Source organism: Arvicola amphibius, chromosome 10 (genome assembly GCF_903992535.2).
Source record: "Arvicola amphibius chromosome 10, mArvAmp1.2, whole genome shotgun sequence".
In the NCBI taxonomy this organism is placed as follows: domain Eukaryota; kingdom Metazoa; phylum Chordata; class Mammalia; order Rodentia; family Cricetidae; genus Arvicola; species Arvicola amphibius.
Window position 1 is genome coordinate 58,489,274 of NC_052056.1, and position 16,852 is coordinate 58,506,125.

Genomic DNA, 16,852 nt, shown 5'->3' on the forward strand with positions numbered 1-16,852 from the left:
GCTGGGATTAAACACATGTTCCACCACTGCCCAGCTTACTTTGATTTTTAACAAACTACATTCATATAATTTTTTAACGATTTAAGGTACTTTAGCATGCATTGAAAAGCCTTACTTCTGCTTTTTCTCCTTTCTTGTTCTCCCTGCCACATCCTAGAGGAATCAACTTCAACTCATTTCTTGTATGGTTGCAAACTCTTTTTCATAGCAGACACAAACAAGAGCATTTATCTGCTTTCTTATACAAGAGCTGGTAAATTATAGATTGCCGTGTGAGTCTCCAGAAGTCTGTCCATGCTGCTGTGCAAAGAATACGCATTGTTCTTCAGTGCTCAGTCCTCCACTAATAGAGATGATTCATGGTGTGCCCAACCTGTCCCCTACTGATGCCTGCTGACTGACCCCTAGTCTCTGCCTGGCAAATCACCTGCTATAGATATCTTTTAAAAATTAACCTTGTCATCATTATCATCATTATTATTTTGAAATAGAATCTCACTATGGAAACTTGGCTGGCCTGGAACTTGCTGTGTAGACCAGGCTGGCCTCGAATTCATAACGATCTGCCTGCTTCTGCTGGGGTTAAAGGTGTGTGCTACCGCATCCAGCTGCAGTAGACATGTACTGTGAGGATGAATTCTCTAATGTGATTGATGATGTGAAAGGTTAGTGGCTTGAGCCCAAATATAAGAAGCTAGATTTCATGGAACTAGTGTCTGGCCAGTGATTCCTCAAAGCTTGAATGTGCCACCAGAACCATCTTGTTATAGAATATAGGGGTCCAACCTCCCATCCTCAATAAGCCAATTAAAGAGCCATTATCAAAAGTGGAAAGTGACTGGGTATAGCCGCACACGCCTTTAATCCCAGCAGTTGGGAGGCAGAGGCAGCTAGAGCTCTGTGAGTTTGAGGCCAGCCTGGTCTACAAAGCAAGTTCCAGGACAGCCAGATCTACATAGTGAGGCACTGTCTTGAAGAAAACAAAAATGAATAAGTCAGTGGAAAGCAGGAAAGGGGGGTATTTGTTTTCAATGGGATCCCATTGGGAAGAGGGACAAAGGGATCCAGTAAACCCCCAAGTCCATCTTTGGGGTCTCGATGAGAGATAGCCAGATGTTTGAATAGAAAGCTGTTCTGGTCAAGGTGTGGTCCCACCCACTTTTGACCCATCATTATGAGCTTCAGTCTCCATTGTAGAACTGTGTGAAATCTCTTTCGGGGAGACCAGTTCTCCCTCTAGCTGCTACCTTTTCCTTTCCAGCATGTTCTTGTTTCTGTGGGGCATTGTTCAAGTCTGATAGACTGAGAGACTCACGTGTTTCTTTAGAAACCGTCAATCCTGTCAGGCCTATTACAGCCTGACACTGGTAAGCAGGGGCCAAAGGCTGTGCCACTTCCTGTTTCTCCGACTATTGTGGTCCCTGCAACACCAGACCAGTGAGAATGAGGCCACCAGGGCAGCTCAGTCCACAAAGCCAACATGGGCTCATAGGCTCTCGACCCAGCTTTGCTTCTGTGGGGTTGGGAGAGGGCAAGTCCTGCTGTGTGAGCCGCTTTGCTCCTCTCCAGCCCCGACTTCCTGAACTCTGTAAACTGTAAGTGCTGTAGGCACTTACAGGAGGGGAACAGTGGTTGTCTCCAGCCCGACTGCTGGAACTCTGGATTGGTCCCTGCTGGAAGCACCTACTGGTGGGGAACAATGGTTGGCCCTTTCACATTTGTCATCCAAGGGGTTTTTCCAAAGCTGCAGTTAAGGTGTTTTGGCAAAGGTGCTCAGCAGTAGAGCAGCAGGGATCTTATGTCACCAGGCATCTCCTCCTGGGCAGGAAGTGGGTAGCTGGGAACCTTCTCTTCATATAGCTCCAGGGCCTACAGTCACCAGCCTGTGGTTCTCCACGGAGGAAGCAGCCGCTGGGGTTTGCAGCTGGTGAGTGATGGAGTAGATGAACGCTCTGGGCGTCAGCCATGTCTGTTCTTAGCCTCTGGAAGGATTAGTAAAGTGTCGAAGATTCTGGCAGGACGTATACTACCCACCTGGTTTTCCTCAGGCTCAGTGGTCACCCCTGCCCCCTTCACAGCTTCTTTCTGCTCAGCCTCGGGCCTCACACCTTCTTCCTCCTATGCCCTGCCAGTGGGTGGCACAGAGCAGGACATCCAGCTTCCCCAGAGGGCACTCTGCACCATTGCTCTTTGTCCTCGCCAGCTTGCTGCAAGTCTGCAAGCCTTGAAAAGGCTAGCAAGCCCTCCAGTTGCTGGGAAAAGTGAGATTTCCTGAGCTGTCTTAGAAAGTTGTAGCAAACAGCCACCATGCACGCTGGTGTCAGCTAAGTACCTCTCTGCTGCTTTGAGGGGCAGGTGGACTCTTCCTTCAGGCCTTGGTGTGGGAGCTTCGTGTTCAGGGGGCTGGATTTTGCATGGGCTGTTGAGGCCCCAGGGCTTTCTCTGAGCTCTGCCTGTTTTTGGTCTTCCAGTCCACAGCCACCACAGCCCCAGGTCCCCGAGACTCCCTGGGCAGATGAGGGCGGCTCCGTTTATCACCTGACCGATGAAGACTTTGACCAGTTTGTGAAGGAGCACGCCTCTGTCCTCGTCATGTTCCACGCCCCATGTGAGTGGAACTCCGCTGCCCCTGCCTCCCCCTTCCTCAGTGTAGGACACCACCTTGGGACTCTTTGGATGGGGACATAGTGGGAACTGGCATGGTGCCAATCCTCATCTCACGCGCCTGCCTTGCGTCTCCATCGGGACTGATCAGGCCGCACGTGTCCCTCAGCAAAACCCAGTGGAGCTCCATCCCCTAGAGGCCTGAGCATCCTCCAAGCCAGTAAGGGCTGAGGAGTCAGACTGGGTTCTAGCAAGGCAGTACTGGTCCTCCTTACTGAGGGTGGGAACCATGTGGAGAGAGGGCCTGCCCCTGCTCGGTAGCTGGGCAAGCAGTGATGCCAGCATCTAGAGTGTTTCACCCGAGATGACCACAGAGAATCACAGTCCCTGGTGCTCTCAAGAGTGACAGGGAGTGACAGGAAGGCAGATAGCATCTTTCTGAGCCCGTGTCCTCTCTGCGCCGTGGAGAACAGAAGGTTGATTAGGCGGCTTCAGGAGGAGAGAGCTGTCCTGGAAGGGAGAGCAATGTCACGTGAGAGCAAAAGATGTCAGCCCTGCACGGAGCTGCCAGGGGCTGCTGGGAAGGGCTGGCCACTCCCAGTTGGTGATGAGCGAAGTGGCCTGGAACAAGCTACGCGCTTGTGAGGTCCTCTCTTCTCGTAGCCTCCTGCCACCGGTTTGCCCCAGCAATTAGAGTGAAAAATTACAGAGAAGAAAAGAAAATGGCTGGAATTCCGTGCTTTGCAAATGCGGACCAGGACTGCACTGTGCGGTGCGTGAGAGGGAGGGAAGGTGGAGAGCCATAGAGACACTCCCAGAGGAGGAGGATGCACTGCTGATTAATCCTGTCAGCACAAGGTCCTCATGCTGACAGAGTGGCTTCAGAAGGGTCATCTTCCATCTTACCCGCAGAGCCACTGAGTGGGCGTGATTAGCACCGCCTTGCAGATAAGATTGTCACAGATTGTTCACTGTGCTACTTTCCATCTCTGGTGGCCAGTGCATGGCAGTGGGAGGGGCGTGGGGGAGCAAGGTCTAGCTTGACCCCTCTTAGGGAGCCGCTACTATGAACTTCCCTAACTTTGTTTTTTTTTTTTTTTTTAAAGTGCTAAATTCTTGGGAATCCAGAGGAAAACATTTCCTGTGGTTTTGTTTCTAGTTCTAGAAAACAAAGAGTTCAGGAACATTTTTCCCTCAGAGACCCTTTAGACTTGGGATTAAGACCTGCTGATTAACGACAGTGTCAGAGGGACAAAGCAAGATGGCATATACCTGTGATTCCAGCCCTGGGGGTGGGATAACCACTGAGTTTGAGGCCAGCCTAGGCTACAGACTGAGAACTTAGCTCAAAAACAAGGCAAAGAAGATTAATGAAAGAGCCTGTGAGGTGTGGTGTTCTCCAGGCGGGGCAGAAGGGGGATGTCCTTAGTTAATGGGTCTCCCCAAGGTTAGTGAGACCTTAGAGACACTGGCTGCCTGGGCCGCAGGCAGCACCATACCCACCCTCCTCCAAGCTAAAATACACTTTCCTAGTCTGTCTCAGAGTTGTGGATGGAAGCAAGTCTTGCAGGAAGTTATTATGCTGGATTCAGAGCTGAAGTCACCCTGCTTTCATCCCCATCCCAGCTGTAGAGGCGGATACTGGCAGATGCTGGCAGATATTGGCGGATGCCCCAACATGACCTCTGTCTGTCTGTCTGTCTGTCTGTCTGTCTGTCTGTCTGTGGGCCGGCACATGTGTTTAGCCCACGTGTGTTTATCACTGCAGAGTGAGGGGTGCAAGCAACAGCATGAGGTTTACCTTTGGATGAACTGCCTGCTAATGTCCCCGTAGATGGCCGTGGCCCTGCTTCAGATGCTGTGGTCTCTAGAGCCCCTTTCCTTGCCGGGAACTGTGCCTTTCAGCCTGGGGAGGGCTTAAGTCTCATGGTGTCAAGGGGAGCCAGAGCTCAAGGTAGGACCCATGTGGAGCACTCTTAGGAGCTTGGATTTGTGCTTCAAAGCCAGAGTGCTCTGCAAACCCTGTCTGGAAGCTGGAGGCCTGAAGAGCAAGAGAGGGTGACTCCTGAAAGTCCTAATGTTTCAGGTGTCAGTCCCAGGCCATATAGAGAGCAACTGAGAAGCAGACCCCACCCCCGCAAAGATTAAGGAAAGGGAAGTTGGAAGCTGTCAGCATAGCAAAGCCTGACTCTGCTACAGATTGCTGGCTGCGCTTCACTTGGTTCCTGGGCAGGGTTACTGGATCAGAGAGCGAGCTTGTCTTTCTTTTTAGGGAGACAGACAACAGGTGAATTGCTGTTCTGCCTGTGGTAGGGAGAGCAGGACAGGATGGTGCCACCGGGGGGAAGCATCCTCATCCTGCCTTGTCTGGAGAGTGCATACTTAGATGTAATCAGTGGCTAAAAAATGGCTGATAAGCATCAAGGCTGACTTTCAGAGTTGCAAGGTTTCTAACCGAGTAAAGAAGTTCGCCAGCCGAAAGAGCCAACTTCTTCCTAAGATGCTTCAAACAGCCCAATAGGCCGAAGGAGTGGGGCTTAAACTAGAAAAATCAACAAACCTGTTTTTAATGACTTTTGGCAGTTTTATAGATGAGAAATATAGGAACACTGGGGAAAGAAGGTTCAGCTTATCCCAGCTGACTTCTGTGAGACACACCCCCCCCTGTCTTTCTTTGCAGAGTTCTTTTCTGTCCATGCACTAAGAGCTAAGACAGTGATCGTTTCTGTCCGGTCTCCCTTTGAACAGCCTGGGAGAGAAGGCATTCACCGTTCCTCCTGACCCGTACCTACTCCAACTGCAGGTTGCAGAGGAACCTCACATGATGGTGCCTGTGGCTTCCTCAGGGTACCTATGGGCGTGGTCCTGGGCTTCCAGAGGGAGAGGCGTGTGGGCCCTGCTTATTGTATTGTTCGAGAATAAGACCTCACTACCACAGTTGAAAGCCAAATGTGAAACAAGCTTTAATCAAATACTGGCCAGGTGGATGGGATCTGTTCAGGTTCCCAGGAAATGGCTCAGCATCAAGTGTGGCAGGGACTTAAGAAGGAAAACCCATAATTCCTACATAACCCATTCCATTGCCCATCAGGCCCCATGAGGGACAAATACACTCCGGACCTATTTCCTGCCTGTGTGCCTCCCACTCACATGTGCAGATGGGTCAAACAAACTTGTTCGGGGGGGATGAAAACATGTGGCTTGTCTCTCACAAACAATAGTCGCCAACATTCCAGGAACTCTATCCTTGGGCTAGGGACTCGCAGATCAGAGGCATTTTTGATCATGGATCTCTAAGGCACAGTGACTAAAACTGAAAATGTCACTCTCATAGTCTGTTTTCAGTCCTCCGTAGTCAGGCTGACCTTGAAACCTCTGTTGGTCCCCAGCTTCTTCACCCTCGTTTTGTCTCGGCTTGCCCATGGCTTTCCTTCCCGGTAAGCCATACAGACTCTGCTACAGCTGATGCCTGGGTAGTCACTGGGTGGCAAAGTCTCGGCGGCATCTATTGTGACCCTCTGCATAGACTAACTCAGTCACCTGGTTTAAAGCCAGGCTTGTCCCCTGGGTCCTGCTCTCCAGGAGGTAGGCTGGGCCCCCTGGGGAGTACAGCGCAAATGTAAGCAAAGGGCTGGGAGCGGCTATGTGCGCACAGTTGTGTTGTGTGGCAGAACCTGGTCTTGCAGCCCTTGAATGGCCTCTGCTGTTCTGTTGGTTCAGTCTCGTGTCTGACCTCCCTGGGCCTCCATGTGGAATTTGGCGTGAATGCTGCGTCATGGAAGAGAGAGACCGTAGTTCTAGGCTATGTAAGAATACAATATAAACAGGCAGAAGGCCCTCTCTCAGGCACACTGTCCACCCCAGGGTTGGACACTACCAAAGCCAGCATCTCCATTTCTTCTCCTCCTCCTCCTCTCCGTCCTCCTCCTATTTTAATATGAGTAGGGACATTCCTATTAACTTTATCCATTTCCTAGGATTTGGCTTTTTTCACTTACCAGTAGGATCTGATGTTTTCATGTAGACATAAGTGTTGACATACAAATCTAACCACTGCATAGTGTGTTATAATTTGGATATGCCATAATTTTAAACAAATCCCCTACTGATAGACATTTGTCCTCAGCTTTTCACTATTCCAACAGTACAGGAAACATTTCGAGACATATATTGGGACCCATGTCTAAATATTTAGGATTAGTTGCCAAAGCGAAGTTGCGTGCCGTGGATGGACTCATTGTTTTGAAACTTGAGGGAACACCCAGAAATTTTCTGTGTGTGACAGAGTCAGCACCATGGCAACTTTGGTGTTACGGTTTATGGTGGCTTGAATGAGAATTGTCCTCTGTAGGCCCAGAAATGGTCGGCATGATCCCCAGTTGGTAGGTTTAGGAGGTGTGGCCTTCCTGGAGGGAGTCTGTCACTGGAGGTGGGACTTTGAAGTTTTAAAAGCCACCATTCCCAGTTTGCTCTTTGTTTGCTGCTTGTGGTTTGAAAGCTGAGCTCTGTGCTGTGTGAGCTGCCATGCCTGCTGTCTCCCTTCCTCACCTTGATGGTGAAGGACTCTGACCGTCTGGAACCACAAGCCCACATAAACCTTTCCTTCTGTAAGTTGTCTTGGTCGCAGTATTTTGTCAAAGCAATACGGAAGGAGCGAGGACATGGACTGAGCCTGAAACAACCTCCTGTTTTGAGTGCTTATTCCCCAACCGATGACCGTTTGGGGAAGGCTGTGCAGGTTTAGGAAGATGGGGTGTAGCAGGCAGAAACAAGCCACTGGGGGTGAGCTTTTGAAAGCTACCATCAGGTCCTTCGTTCTGGCCTCCTGGTCCATCATGACATGAACATAAACGGCCTCCTCCTCACATTCCCCCTGCCATCTGTGGAGCGGCTCTGCCACGCCTTCCCTGCCACAGTGGGCCAAAATTCTTGAAAACCATGACCCAGAAGAAATCTTCCGTCCCTTAGGTGGTTTCCTGTTACAAATTGAGGTCATTGCTGCAGAGGTGACAGATACTTACATACACTGTCGTCAGCTTTTCCTTGCCTGCAGCTCTCCTAACACTGAAGACACGAAACATCCTTTGGGGCAGTGACCTGCTCGGTTAGCCAGCTTTCCATCGCTGGAAACGGTCCCGAGAAAAGCCAGGTGAAAACGAGGGGAGACTTATATTTGGCTCACGGTTTCAGTGGTGATGCTCCGTGGTCACTTGGCCCTGTCGCCTTTGGGCCTTTGCCAAAGCAGATCATCATGGCAGGGGGTCCATGGAGGAGAAGGCCAAGGCGGTCAGAGTAAGGAAGGGGCCTATACCCTTGAAGGGAACAGTGACCTCCAGTCACCCCCTTCCCTCCAGAAGTGTCTTCACCTCCCAACACCACCATCAACTGGACACATGAGCTTCTGGGGAGGACATTGAAGAGCCACACCAGTTTTCCAGCCTTTCGAGTTTGACCCACGAAAGCCACCTGACCACACACTCTTTGCTCACTTCTCCCTAGGCTGTCATTTTCCTTTTACCCAGAGCTCTGTCATTATGAGTATTAGTCTTTAGCTGTCCAGGTGTCTCCTCCTATATCCCTGATGCTCTCTCTTAGTCTGTAGCTTGCTTCAACTTTGTGGGTGCATCTCCTTGTACAAAGCTTTAAGTTTTTGTGGCCACACTGTAGTCTTTACTGAGTAATTGCTACGGTCAGGTGTTAATTCTAGATGTGTATTACTTCGTTTCACCTTTGCCGCAAATCCTGTATCGTTATTCCAGCTTTATAAAAAGCAAAGAGGGCACCTGCAGGCCAGCGAACTTGCCCAAGGTCATATGGCCAAACAAGTGCAATCGGGATTAAAATTAAGCTAGGCAGTCTTGGAAGCCGAACCTCAGCACTGAGCCATTCTGTGAGCAAGCCTTTCCTGTCATCAGCTTGTGTTTTGCTTAGGAACTCCACCCCAGAACATAGCAACACTGTCTCGTCTTTCTTATAATGTTAGTTTTTCATTTCATTCTCTTCTAAACTTCTTATTTTGTTTTATTTTTGGCTTAGTGGAAGGACTTTACCTCCACTTTTTTAAACCTATGCATTGTTTTCCTGTACATTGTCTTCTTGATGTTTTCTTACGTTACTAAAAACACCTTTGTGTGTGTGCTTTTGCTGTCCACATGATGTTCTACCATATAATGGAACTGCAAATTGCTTAACCAGTGACATAATGTTGAGACTTTGAGTTGTTTACTGAATTTCCCATTATAAGTCACACTGCTGAGAACACTTCCATGCATAAATATTTATCCACATGTCAGATTATTTCCTCAGGATTGAAACCTGCAAATAAAATTTTAAGAGCTTGTTATCCGCATTTTACAATAACATAAAAGATAGGGAGACCTCTGCGGGATGAAGGGCTGTGATGAATAGACCGGGTCAATCAGGGTGTGAGTCATTCCCAAGGGGTCAACAGGTCAGCTCTGACCCTTGACGGTACCCAAACATCAGCTGTTCTACTAGCGTTAGTAGGACGCCCTCTGAACTGAGCTACCCAGGGTTTTGCAGATGAATTTGACCTCCTGGAGAATTCTGCTTTCAGCATCCAGGAAAGCACATGGCTAGTTTATAATACAGTTGTCAGAAGAGGTGAGTTCAGTATAGTCCACAGGAGTCTGAGGGCTTTGGGGTGACAGGAGGCCAACACCCCTGGAGCCAGGGGAGATTGGGATAGAGGTGTTTGCGTCAGACCTCCATGGATCACAGAGTTAGCAGCTAGTGCACTTACACCCATGATAAAAAAAAAATGACAAGGAAGTAAAGTTTGGCCGTAAAAGTTAACGGCCTGTCAAATTACAGTGTGGATGCTAATGCAGCAGGCCGGGACGCTCCTGACTGTCCTGCAGCTCACACAGCCAGGGACTCCCAGAAGGCAAGGCACAGGAGGCTGGGCCTTGGAGCAGCACAGACGCTATGTACCACCCCAGCTCCTCCAAGCAGATGCTGTTCAGGAGGAAGACATTGCACAGCCAGACCTTTCCCCTTGTCTGGGTCTGCATGGGCTTCTCATCATAAACTCTATCTGAAGAAGTTCAGCGCCTAGCCTTGGCATTCCTTTCGAAAAGCAGAAGGAAAGATGCTAGAATGGAAAATCTTAGTGATTTCTAGTGAGCGCTACCGTGGCTTTGAGATACGCTAGACCAAGCACTTAGAAGACTGGAGATCTTTCCAGACAGTTGCCAAGACTGGGAAGGGCAGGGGAAGTGCCCTCTGGTAGTAGAGAGAGAATGTGTGTGCACCATGAGTACCTTGACCACAAACTTTGCAAAGAAAGGGCCTTTAGTCACATTAGCATTGATTTGTGCCCCTGTTGATAAAACATTTCATCTGGCTAAGCCTTTTGTGTTAGTTTTCTGTCATCGTGCCAAAATACCTGAGATAATCAACTTAAAAATTGAGTAGCACCATATGTAGGCTCACGGTTCAGAAGTTTCTGTCCACGATCCGTTGGCCCCATTACTTTTAGCTGTAGTGGGGCGGAACATGGTGGCTGGAATGTGTAGTGGAGGAGGCGACTTTCCTCATGGTTGCCTAGGAAACAAAGAGGAAGGAGAACCGGCTGTAGTCCATTGTCACTTTTGAGGGCACAGCACCAGAGATCTAGCTTCTAACTTCCTCTTGTTAGACCCCATGTCTTCAAGGTTTTCCAACTTCATAACAGTGCCACAGACTGGGGCTTCACCTTTGGGGGACACTTATCCCAGCTATGGCACTTTGGTACATAGGTATAAACCTGAACAGTGCAGAAAGCATGCTGCTTGACATCAGAGTCAATCAAATCAACAGATGAGCTCCTGGCTGTATGAACCGACTGTCCAGCTGAGGAGACAGGACCCAGATAAACAGCAGGCTCAGGGCACATTGAATAAAATTAGGGGAGGATGCTGACTGTCAGAAGGGAGAGCAATAGGGCGAGGCCTCTTTGGGTTGGAGGGTCGGAGGGGGTAAGATCGGAATTCAGGAAGAAGGGGTTACCCATAAACTGGGATGGGGTAGGGGTGCTGTATTTGAGGTGGGGCAGGAGCACATTCAAGGATCCTGAGGTAGACCTAAGCTTGATGGGATGGGGAAGAGGCTGCATCATGAAGGACAGGAGGAAGTGAGCTGAGCCGAGGCTGCCGGGCAGGTGGGAACCAGATGGCGTTGGCTGGCGGTGATAATAAGCAGCTTAGATTTCAGTCTACCACCTGTGGCAGAAAGCACTTGGAAAGTTTTAAGCAAGGGGGATGTGATATGATTTATATTGTGAGAAGAGACCCTGGCTGCTCATAAATATCAGGAGATAGCACTGATCCATCACAAGGCAACCGAAAATTAAATGCCGTGGGAATATCTGAATAAGAAGCATTTTATGACTGGAAGAAAAACAGCTCCATCATTGGAGCTGGAAAGACTCAAAGTGGGGCTCAAGCCAGGGGGGACCACAAGGGTGGCCTGGAGGGGTGCCTATCCATCAGGGTGGGGCTGAGATGAAGATAAGACCCCAAGGGGACTTACCATTTCATCTCCTAGAGCCACAAGCTCCGACAGTAAAATGGACCCTCTGATCTCTGTCATTTGTCTCGTGGTGCTGCTGGGGTTGATTTAAATGGTTGTGTACAGAAAACAAACTCCTCCTTCCTCAGCCCCGAGAGACGAGGCCGGGAGTACAGGAGAGAGCCGTGCACGTGAGCAGAAGAATCTAGAGGTTTTTAGCCATCTTCATGCCCAGCACAGACACTGGGGCTGATCACAGCCCCTCTGCCCAGTGAGCCAATTCTCAGTCTCTGAGCCCGCCTCTGGCCCTCTGTTGATAGAAGCTGGCAGGTGGTATAGAGCCCATTTTCCACCCCAGCGGGGCAGTGGCATCAAAGGACAGAAACCTGATAATGGCATGAAGGTAGCACAAGGTGAATTCCCTCACCTTCAAGGATTCTGCCGCACCAGCTAGGACACTGAGAAGGAAGCTGTAATTTTCCATTAGTAGGCTTTCTCGCTTTCCATCCACCAATCCCAGTTGCAATCCCACTGTCCAGGCCCTACCAGCAGCACCACCCACATCACATTCAGGGGACAGAGTATCAGGGGACCTTCTGAGCCAGCTTGTTTCAGGGCTCTGCGGCCGTCACTCCCCGCCTTCTCTCTAGGCCGGGCTGGATTCTGGGGTGAGAGGCCCAGCCCCCAACAGCAGGAGTGTCTCTGGACTTGCTTTTCTCCAAGACTTCTTGAACAGCGTGAATTCACTCTGTCTATTGAGAGGAGGTTGGCCTCGGGCGGGAGAATGGGGTGAGCGTTGAGCAGAGCATAAGAAGCATGCGGCTGGAGGTAGCCCTGCGAGGTTCCTGTAAGCGCTGTGGAACTTCTCCATTCTGACCAACCATAAACCTCAAAGGAGCTCTTCCTCTCTTTTTAGTTCAAGCAAATGCTTTTAAATCACAGTCTTTTTCACGCTAAGTCAGTGGAACTTCCCACAGAGTATCCTCTTCTGCTCCTAATGTATCTTGTAGAATGGAAGGTGACCTGAGTCCAGACATCTGTAGGGCCCCCCACATTGTTCCACCCACCTCTTATGGGAAAGGGACCACTTCACCCTCCTAACAGTTTAGTGTAGGACACTAGTTCACAGGGCCCAGTGAAGAGACCCAGGATCCCTTAGAAGTGATGAATCATCTTCATGAATTTGGGGCTCGATGCATCATGAGGAAGAAGAACTTGTAGTAGAGTGGTTAGCACCCAAGAGCCAACCTTAGAGGCCACCTCTCCTGTCTCCTACCGCTGAGACAGCTATCCGGGAAGAGAGGCTAGCTTGGAGTCCCCAGCTGATGGCAGGCTGCACGTGTCTACCTGGGGAAGGAGCAGGGACAGGAAAAGAGCACTGCCTACCTACTCCGTGTGCTTCAACTGTGCTCTGTGAGGAGCTTTTGTGGTCATTCTTGGGGATCTGCTTGTAATCCAAAGGCACAGATGTTTGTGTGTGAAAAGGAAGCAACCAACCTTCACACACCATAACCCCTAAACCTAATTCTTAGAAGAAAAAAAGATGGATGGTTTACAATGATGCTAAAATGTTTATTTCTGCAAAGTATGTTTTGTTTTGTTTTGGTTTTGTTTTTTCGAGACAGGGTTTCTCTGTGGCTTTGGAGCCTGTCCTGGAACTAGCTCTTGTAGACCAGGCTGGTCTCGAACTCACAGAGATCCGCCTGCCTCTGCCTCCCGAGTGCTGGGATTAAAGGCGTGTGCCACCACCGCCTGGCCAAAGTATGTTTTTATAATTCAAAATAAGAATGACTTTGACACTTCTACGGTTGATGGAGCTCTAGTCAGATGTGGCCCAGTAGAGTCAGATGACCCCCTACCCTGTCCAGAAGCAGCCCTGAGGACCAGAACTCAGTGTCGCCCAGGAACCTTTGGGGACAATCTCTGGGCCAGTGGTCTTCCTTGCCTTGCAGCAGAACTCTGCCCTACTGAGTGGGGCCTGGGGATATCTGTTCTGAGGCTGTCCTTCCTCTGGAGTTCGGATCCTTGTGTCCCTGTCGCTTATTTATTTGGTACATTCATACGTGCCCTCCAGTGATCTTCCCAAGCCCCTGGTCACTCCCGTTCTCCTCAGATTAACTAGACCTTTTCTTCTTGTTGATGTTCAGTAACTACTTACTGTGTCAATTAAATAAATGATGGTCACTTTGCTTCGTGTCGAGGCACAGTGTAAAACATTCCCAGGTCCTGCCTTGGAGGAGTCGGACTCCGAGGCTAGAGTCCAGCAGTGTGCAGTTGAACACACAGCATAGAGGAAGGAGCCATAGGGTTCCTCTTCCTCTGGTCCATCTCCTCAAAGCATCCTGTGAACACTAAACTGTCTCACAGGCCTTGCTTCTCTCTGTCTCCAGCCAGGAAGAGCCCCATGCCTGAAACCTTTCTCTTCCCTGTTGGTTTAACCCAGCAGGAGGGCAAGCCCCCTAATGGGAAGTCACAGGGTCCTTATTTCCTCTTTTTGCCTGTTGGCTGGGCACTTTGGATCCTCCAGGTTTGTGATATCTCTGCCAGAAGGCCATCTGGGAAGAGCCAGCACACTGACACAAGTGGCAGCTACTGCCTGAGCTGGACTCCGTCAGCATCACTTTCCTGACTGAGTCCTGTCCCCAGTGCTCTGCATAGGAGCATGGAGCTTAGCTAGGATTCTATCAGGAAGCAGAATGGCCACCCTGCAGCCACTCGTCCCTCCCGAGGGACAGGGTGACGGTGGGTTGAAGAAGACAAGAGTGGGATGGAGGGGGTCTTCTGTCACTGTGCCTCCTGGAGCCAGGCTCTGTGGTGCTGTGGAGGACCCAGACACCCTATCCTAGGCAAGACTGCCATGGAGCTAGGAAAGTCAGTTGAGGTGCTCAGGTGGCTTCCAGGAAGGGAAGATGTGGGAGGTCTCCTGATAATAGTGACTTTGTGTCTTCCTTTCTTTTTGTCTTTATTTTTCCTAACAGCCAGAATCCATCACAATTAGCACACCCCCCCAAGAAGGCTGTCATTTCTCATCAGGTTCCGAGCCTCGTTTCTGTCAGGTTCCCTTGCAACTGAGCTCCCTTTGAGAGCGTCCTGCAGCTGTTGAGCCCTTCACACTTCTCAGCCTCTTTAGCATCCAAAGCCAGAATCCTCTCTTTCAATGAAAATGGAAGACTTCTCTTATCCCCTAATAATACCCACAAAGTGACTGGGTTTTGTTGTTGTTGTTGTTGGGTTTTTTAAAATGTCTTTAATTTTTTGCATTTATTTATTGTGTACGTGCGTGCATGTGTGTATGCATATGAGTGTACTAGAGGTCAAAGGAAAGCGTACAGAGGTTGGTTCTCTCCTGCTCCCATGTGGGGCCTAGGGATCCAACTGAAGTCATCAGTCCTGGTGGGAGTGTCTTTCCCCACTGAGCCCTCTCACTGGCCCCTGTTTGCTTTGTAATGTATCAAATTCTGTTCTTCATGACATCATATGCTTATAAGGCAAGGGCAGAGCAGGTTCTGTACCAAGGAACGCCATTTGTTTGGACATAAATAGGTCCTGTGCCTGTGCTTTCTCCTGTCGGGTTTCAAAACTTAACATTACCGATGTTTTTGCTTCTGTGACTTCTTATTCCCACCCTGCAGTCCAGAGAAGATGATTAGCAATTGCAGCACAATACCAGGAGGTCTGTGCCATCTCAGCAGGGTTCCTGCCAGATTGCTGGGGGCTGTCGCACACCTCTGACTGTGCTTGTCTGGTCATTCTCAGGCAACCATCCACCACCGTCTTGGTGCTTCAGATTCTCAATGTATAAAATAGTGACCATGTCAGTTCCTGCCTCGCAGGACTCACATAAGGGACAGCAGCCCTACCTCAGGGCCAGCTCCCCGGGGACTGGATATGCAGTGCATGTGACGTTTAGATGGTTGTTTACACAGCATTCTTTGTTGTCTCTCAGTGCCCAGATTCCTGGAGTGATGCTAACCAGTTTCAATGGGGGCGGGGGTGGGGGGCAGCATGGGGACACCAGGGCCTCCATGCCACAAAAATACCCTCCTTGCACTCTCTCCACAGGGTGTGGGCACTGTAAGAAAATGAAGCCAGAGTTTGAGAGTGCCGCTGAAGTCCTCCATGCAGACGCTGATGTAAGCTTCCTTTCCTGAGTCCTCGCCGTTCCCTCTAAAGAGTCACTGGCTCGGGGGCTGGAGAGATGGCTCAGAGGTTAAGAGCATTGCCTGCTCTTCCAAAGGTCCTGAGTTCAATTCCCAGCAACCACATGGTGGCTCACAACCATCTGTAATGGGGTCTGGTGCCCTCTTCTGGCCTGCAGGCATACACACAGACAGAATATTGTATACATAATAAATAAATAAAAAAAAAAAGAGTCACTGGCTCCTAGAGCCATTGTGATTTTCTATAAGCCCCCAAAGTGGCTCTCCCTGTCTCTGGAGGCCTACTGTGCCTCTGTGTCCCCTAGTAAATACATTCTGTATAGGCTGTACAGGGCAGACAGCCTATGAGACGATGTTCCTATAGCTGACTAGAGGGACCTCTGCCTATTTCCCTCTGTTCTCTGGGACCTTGACCATTGGGAGAAGGCCCTATTCTGCCCAGCATGGTTGGTGAGGCAGACTTAGAAGCCTCATCTTAGCCCATTACTAAAAAGAGAGGGATATGCCAGGGTTTAATTGTTCCCTGTGATATGTAGGCGCAGAGATCCAGGCACCATTAGATTGTGGCCAGGCCTGGGGGAGGGTCGGGCCGGCCCCTGGGCTCCTCTTTCCAGCAGCACCACTTCTGAGGCTGTAATGCATGGTTGGCCTTTCCCCCATCCCAGAGCTCTGGTGTCCTTGCAGCTGTCGATGCCACCGTCAACGAGGCCCTGGCAGGAAGGTTTCACATCTCCGCGTTCCCTACACTGAAGTATTTCAAGAACGGCGAGCAGCAGGCTGTACCCGCTCTCAGAACAAAGAAGAAGTTTATTGAGTGGATGCAGAAGTAAGTGTTTTGGCTTTGATAGTGTGACCTAGTTAACTAACTGCCAGCCCCTGGAGATGGCCTCGAGGAAGAGAAGTTGTCTTAGCTGCGAAGAGACACCATGGCCATAAAGGAAAACATTTAATTGGGGCTGGCTTGCAGTTTCAGAGGTTTAGTCCATTATCATCATGGTGGGGAGCATGACGCCGTGCAGGCAAACGTGGTGCTGGAGAGGTAGCTGCAAGTTCTGCATTTGGATCAGCAGGAAGAGAGGGGACACTGGGACCGACTTGAGCATCTGAAACCCCAAAACCCATCCCCAATGACATAGTTCCTCCAACAAGGCCACAGGTCCTAATCCTATCAAATAATGCCACTCCCTATGAGCCTGTGGGGGCTGTTTTCATTCAAACCACCACAGAAGTGAACTTTAAGAAGCCCCGTCCTTGAATTGGGGCCCAAGGAGCCAAGAGATTTGACTCCCTCCATCTAAAGTCACCGTGCTGTGCAGGTCCAAAGGCAACAGTCGCCATTCTAGATGGTTCCATCGGCTTCAGTGAGTGTTTGCCTTCGCTGCCCCAGGGTTCATCATCTGTGAATACAGGAAGGGTACACCTGCTTGTCATCATAGAACTGAATTCATTCTGCCCCAAGTTTATTGGTAGTCAGCTGGATATCTTGGAATGCCCACAGTGCTGGCTTCCAGGAGTTAGGATTCTGGACAAAGATTTCTCAGAGCCCCCAGGCTGTGTGTCAGCTGTTTGTCTAGACT

At 49.9% G+C, this 16,852-nt stretch overlaps 1 protein-coding gene across 3 annotated transcripts in view; it reads left to right on the plus strand.

Annotated features, from left to right (window-relative positions):
- Nucleotides 1–16,852, plus strand: part of Pdia5 (protein disulfide isomerase family A member 5) — an 89,128-nt gene that overhangs the window by 58,048 nt on the left and 14,228 nt on the right. For all 3 annotated transcript variants that reach the window (XM_038344974.2, XM_038344976.2, XM_038344975.2), the window contains exons 11-13: nucleotides 2,472–2,608; nucleotides 15,178–15,248; nucleotides 15,941–16,101. In XM_038344974.2, the coding sequence (XP_038200902.1) occupies nucleotides 2,472–2,608; nucleotides 15,178–15,248; nucleotides 15,941–16,101 (369 nt within the window). The remainder of the gene's footprint in view (nucleotides 1–2,471; nucleotides 2,609–15,177; nucleotides 15,249–15,940; nucleotides 16,102–16,852) is intronic.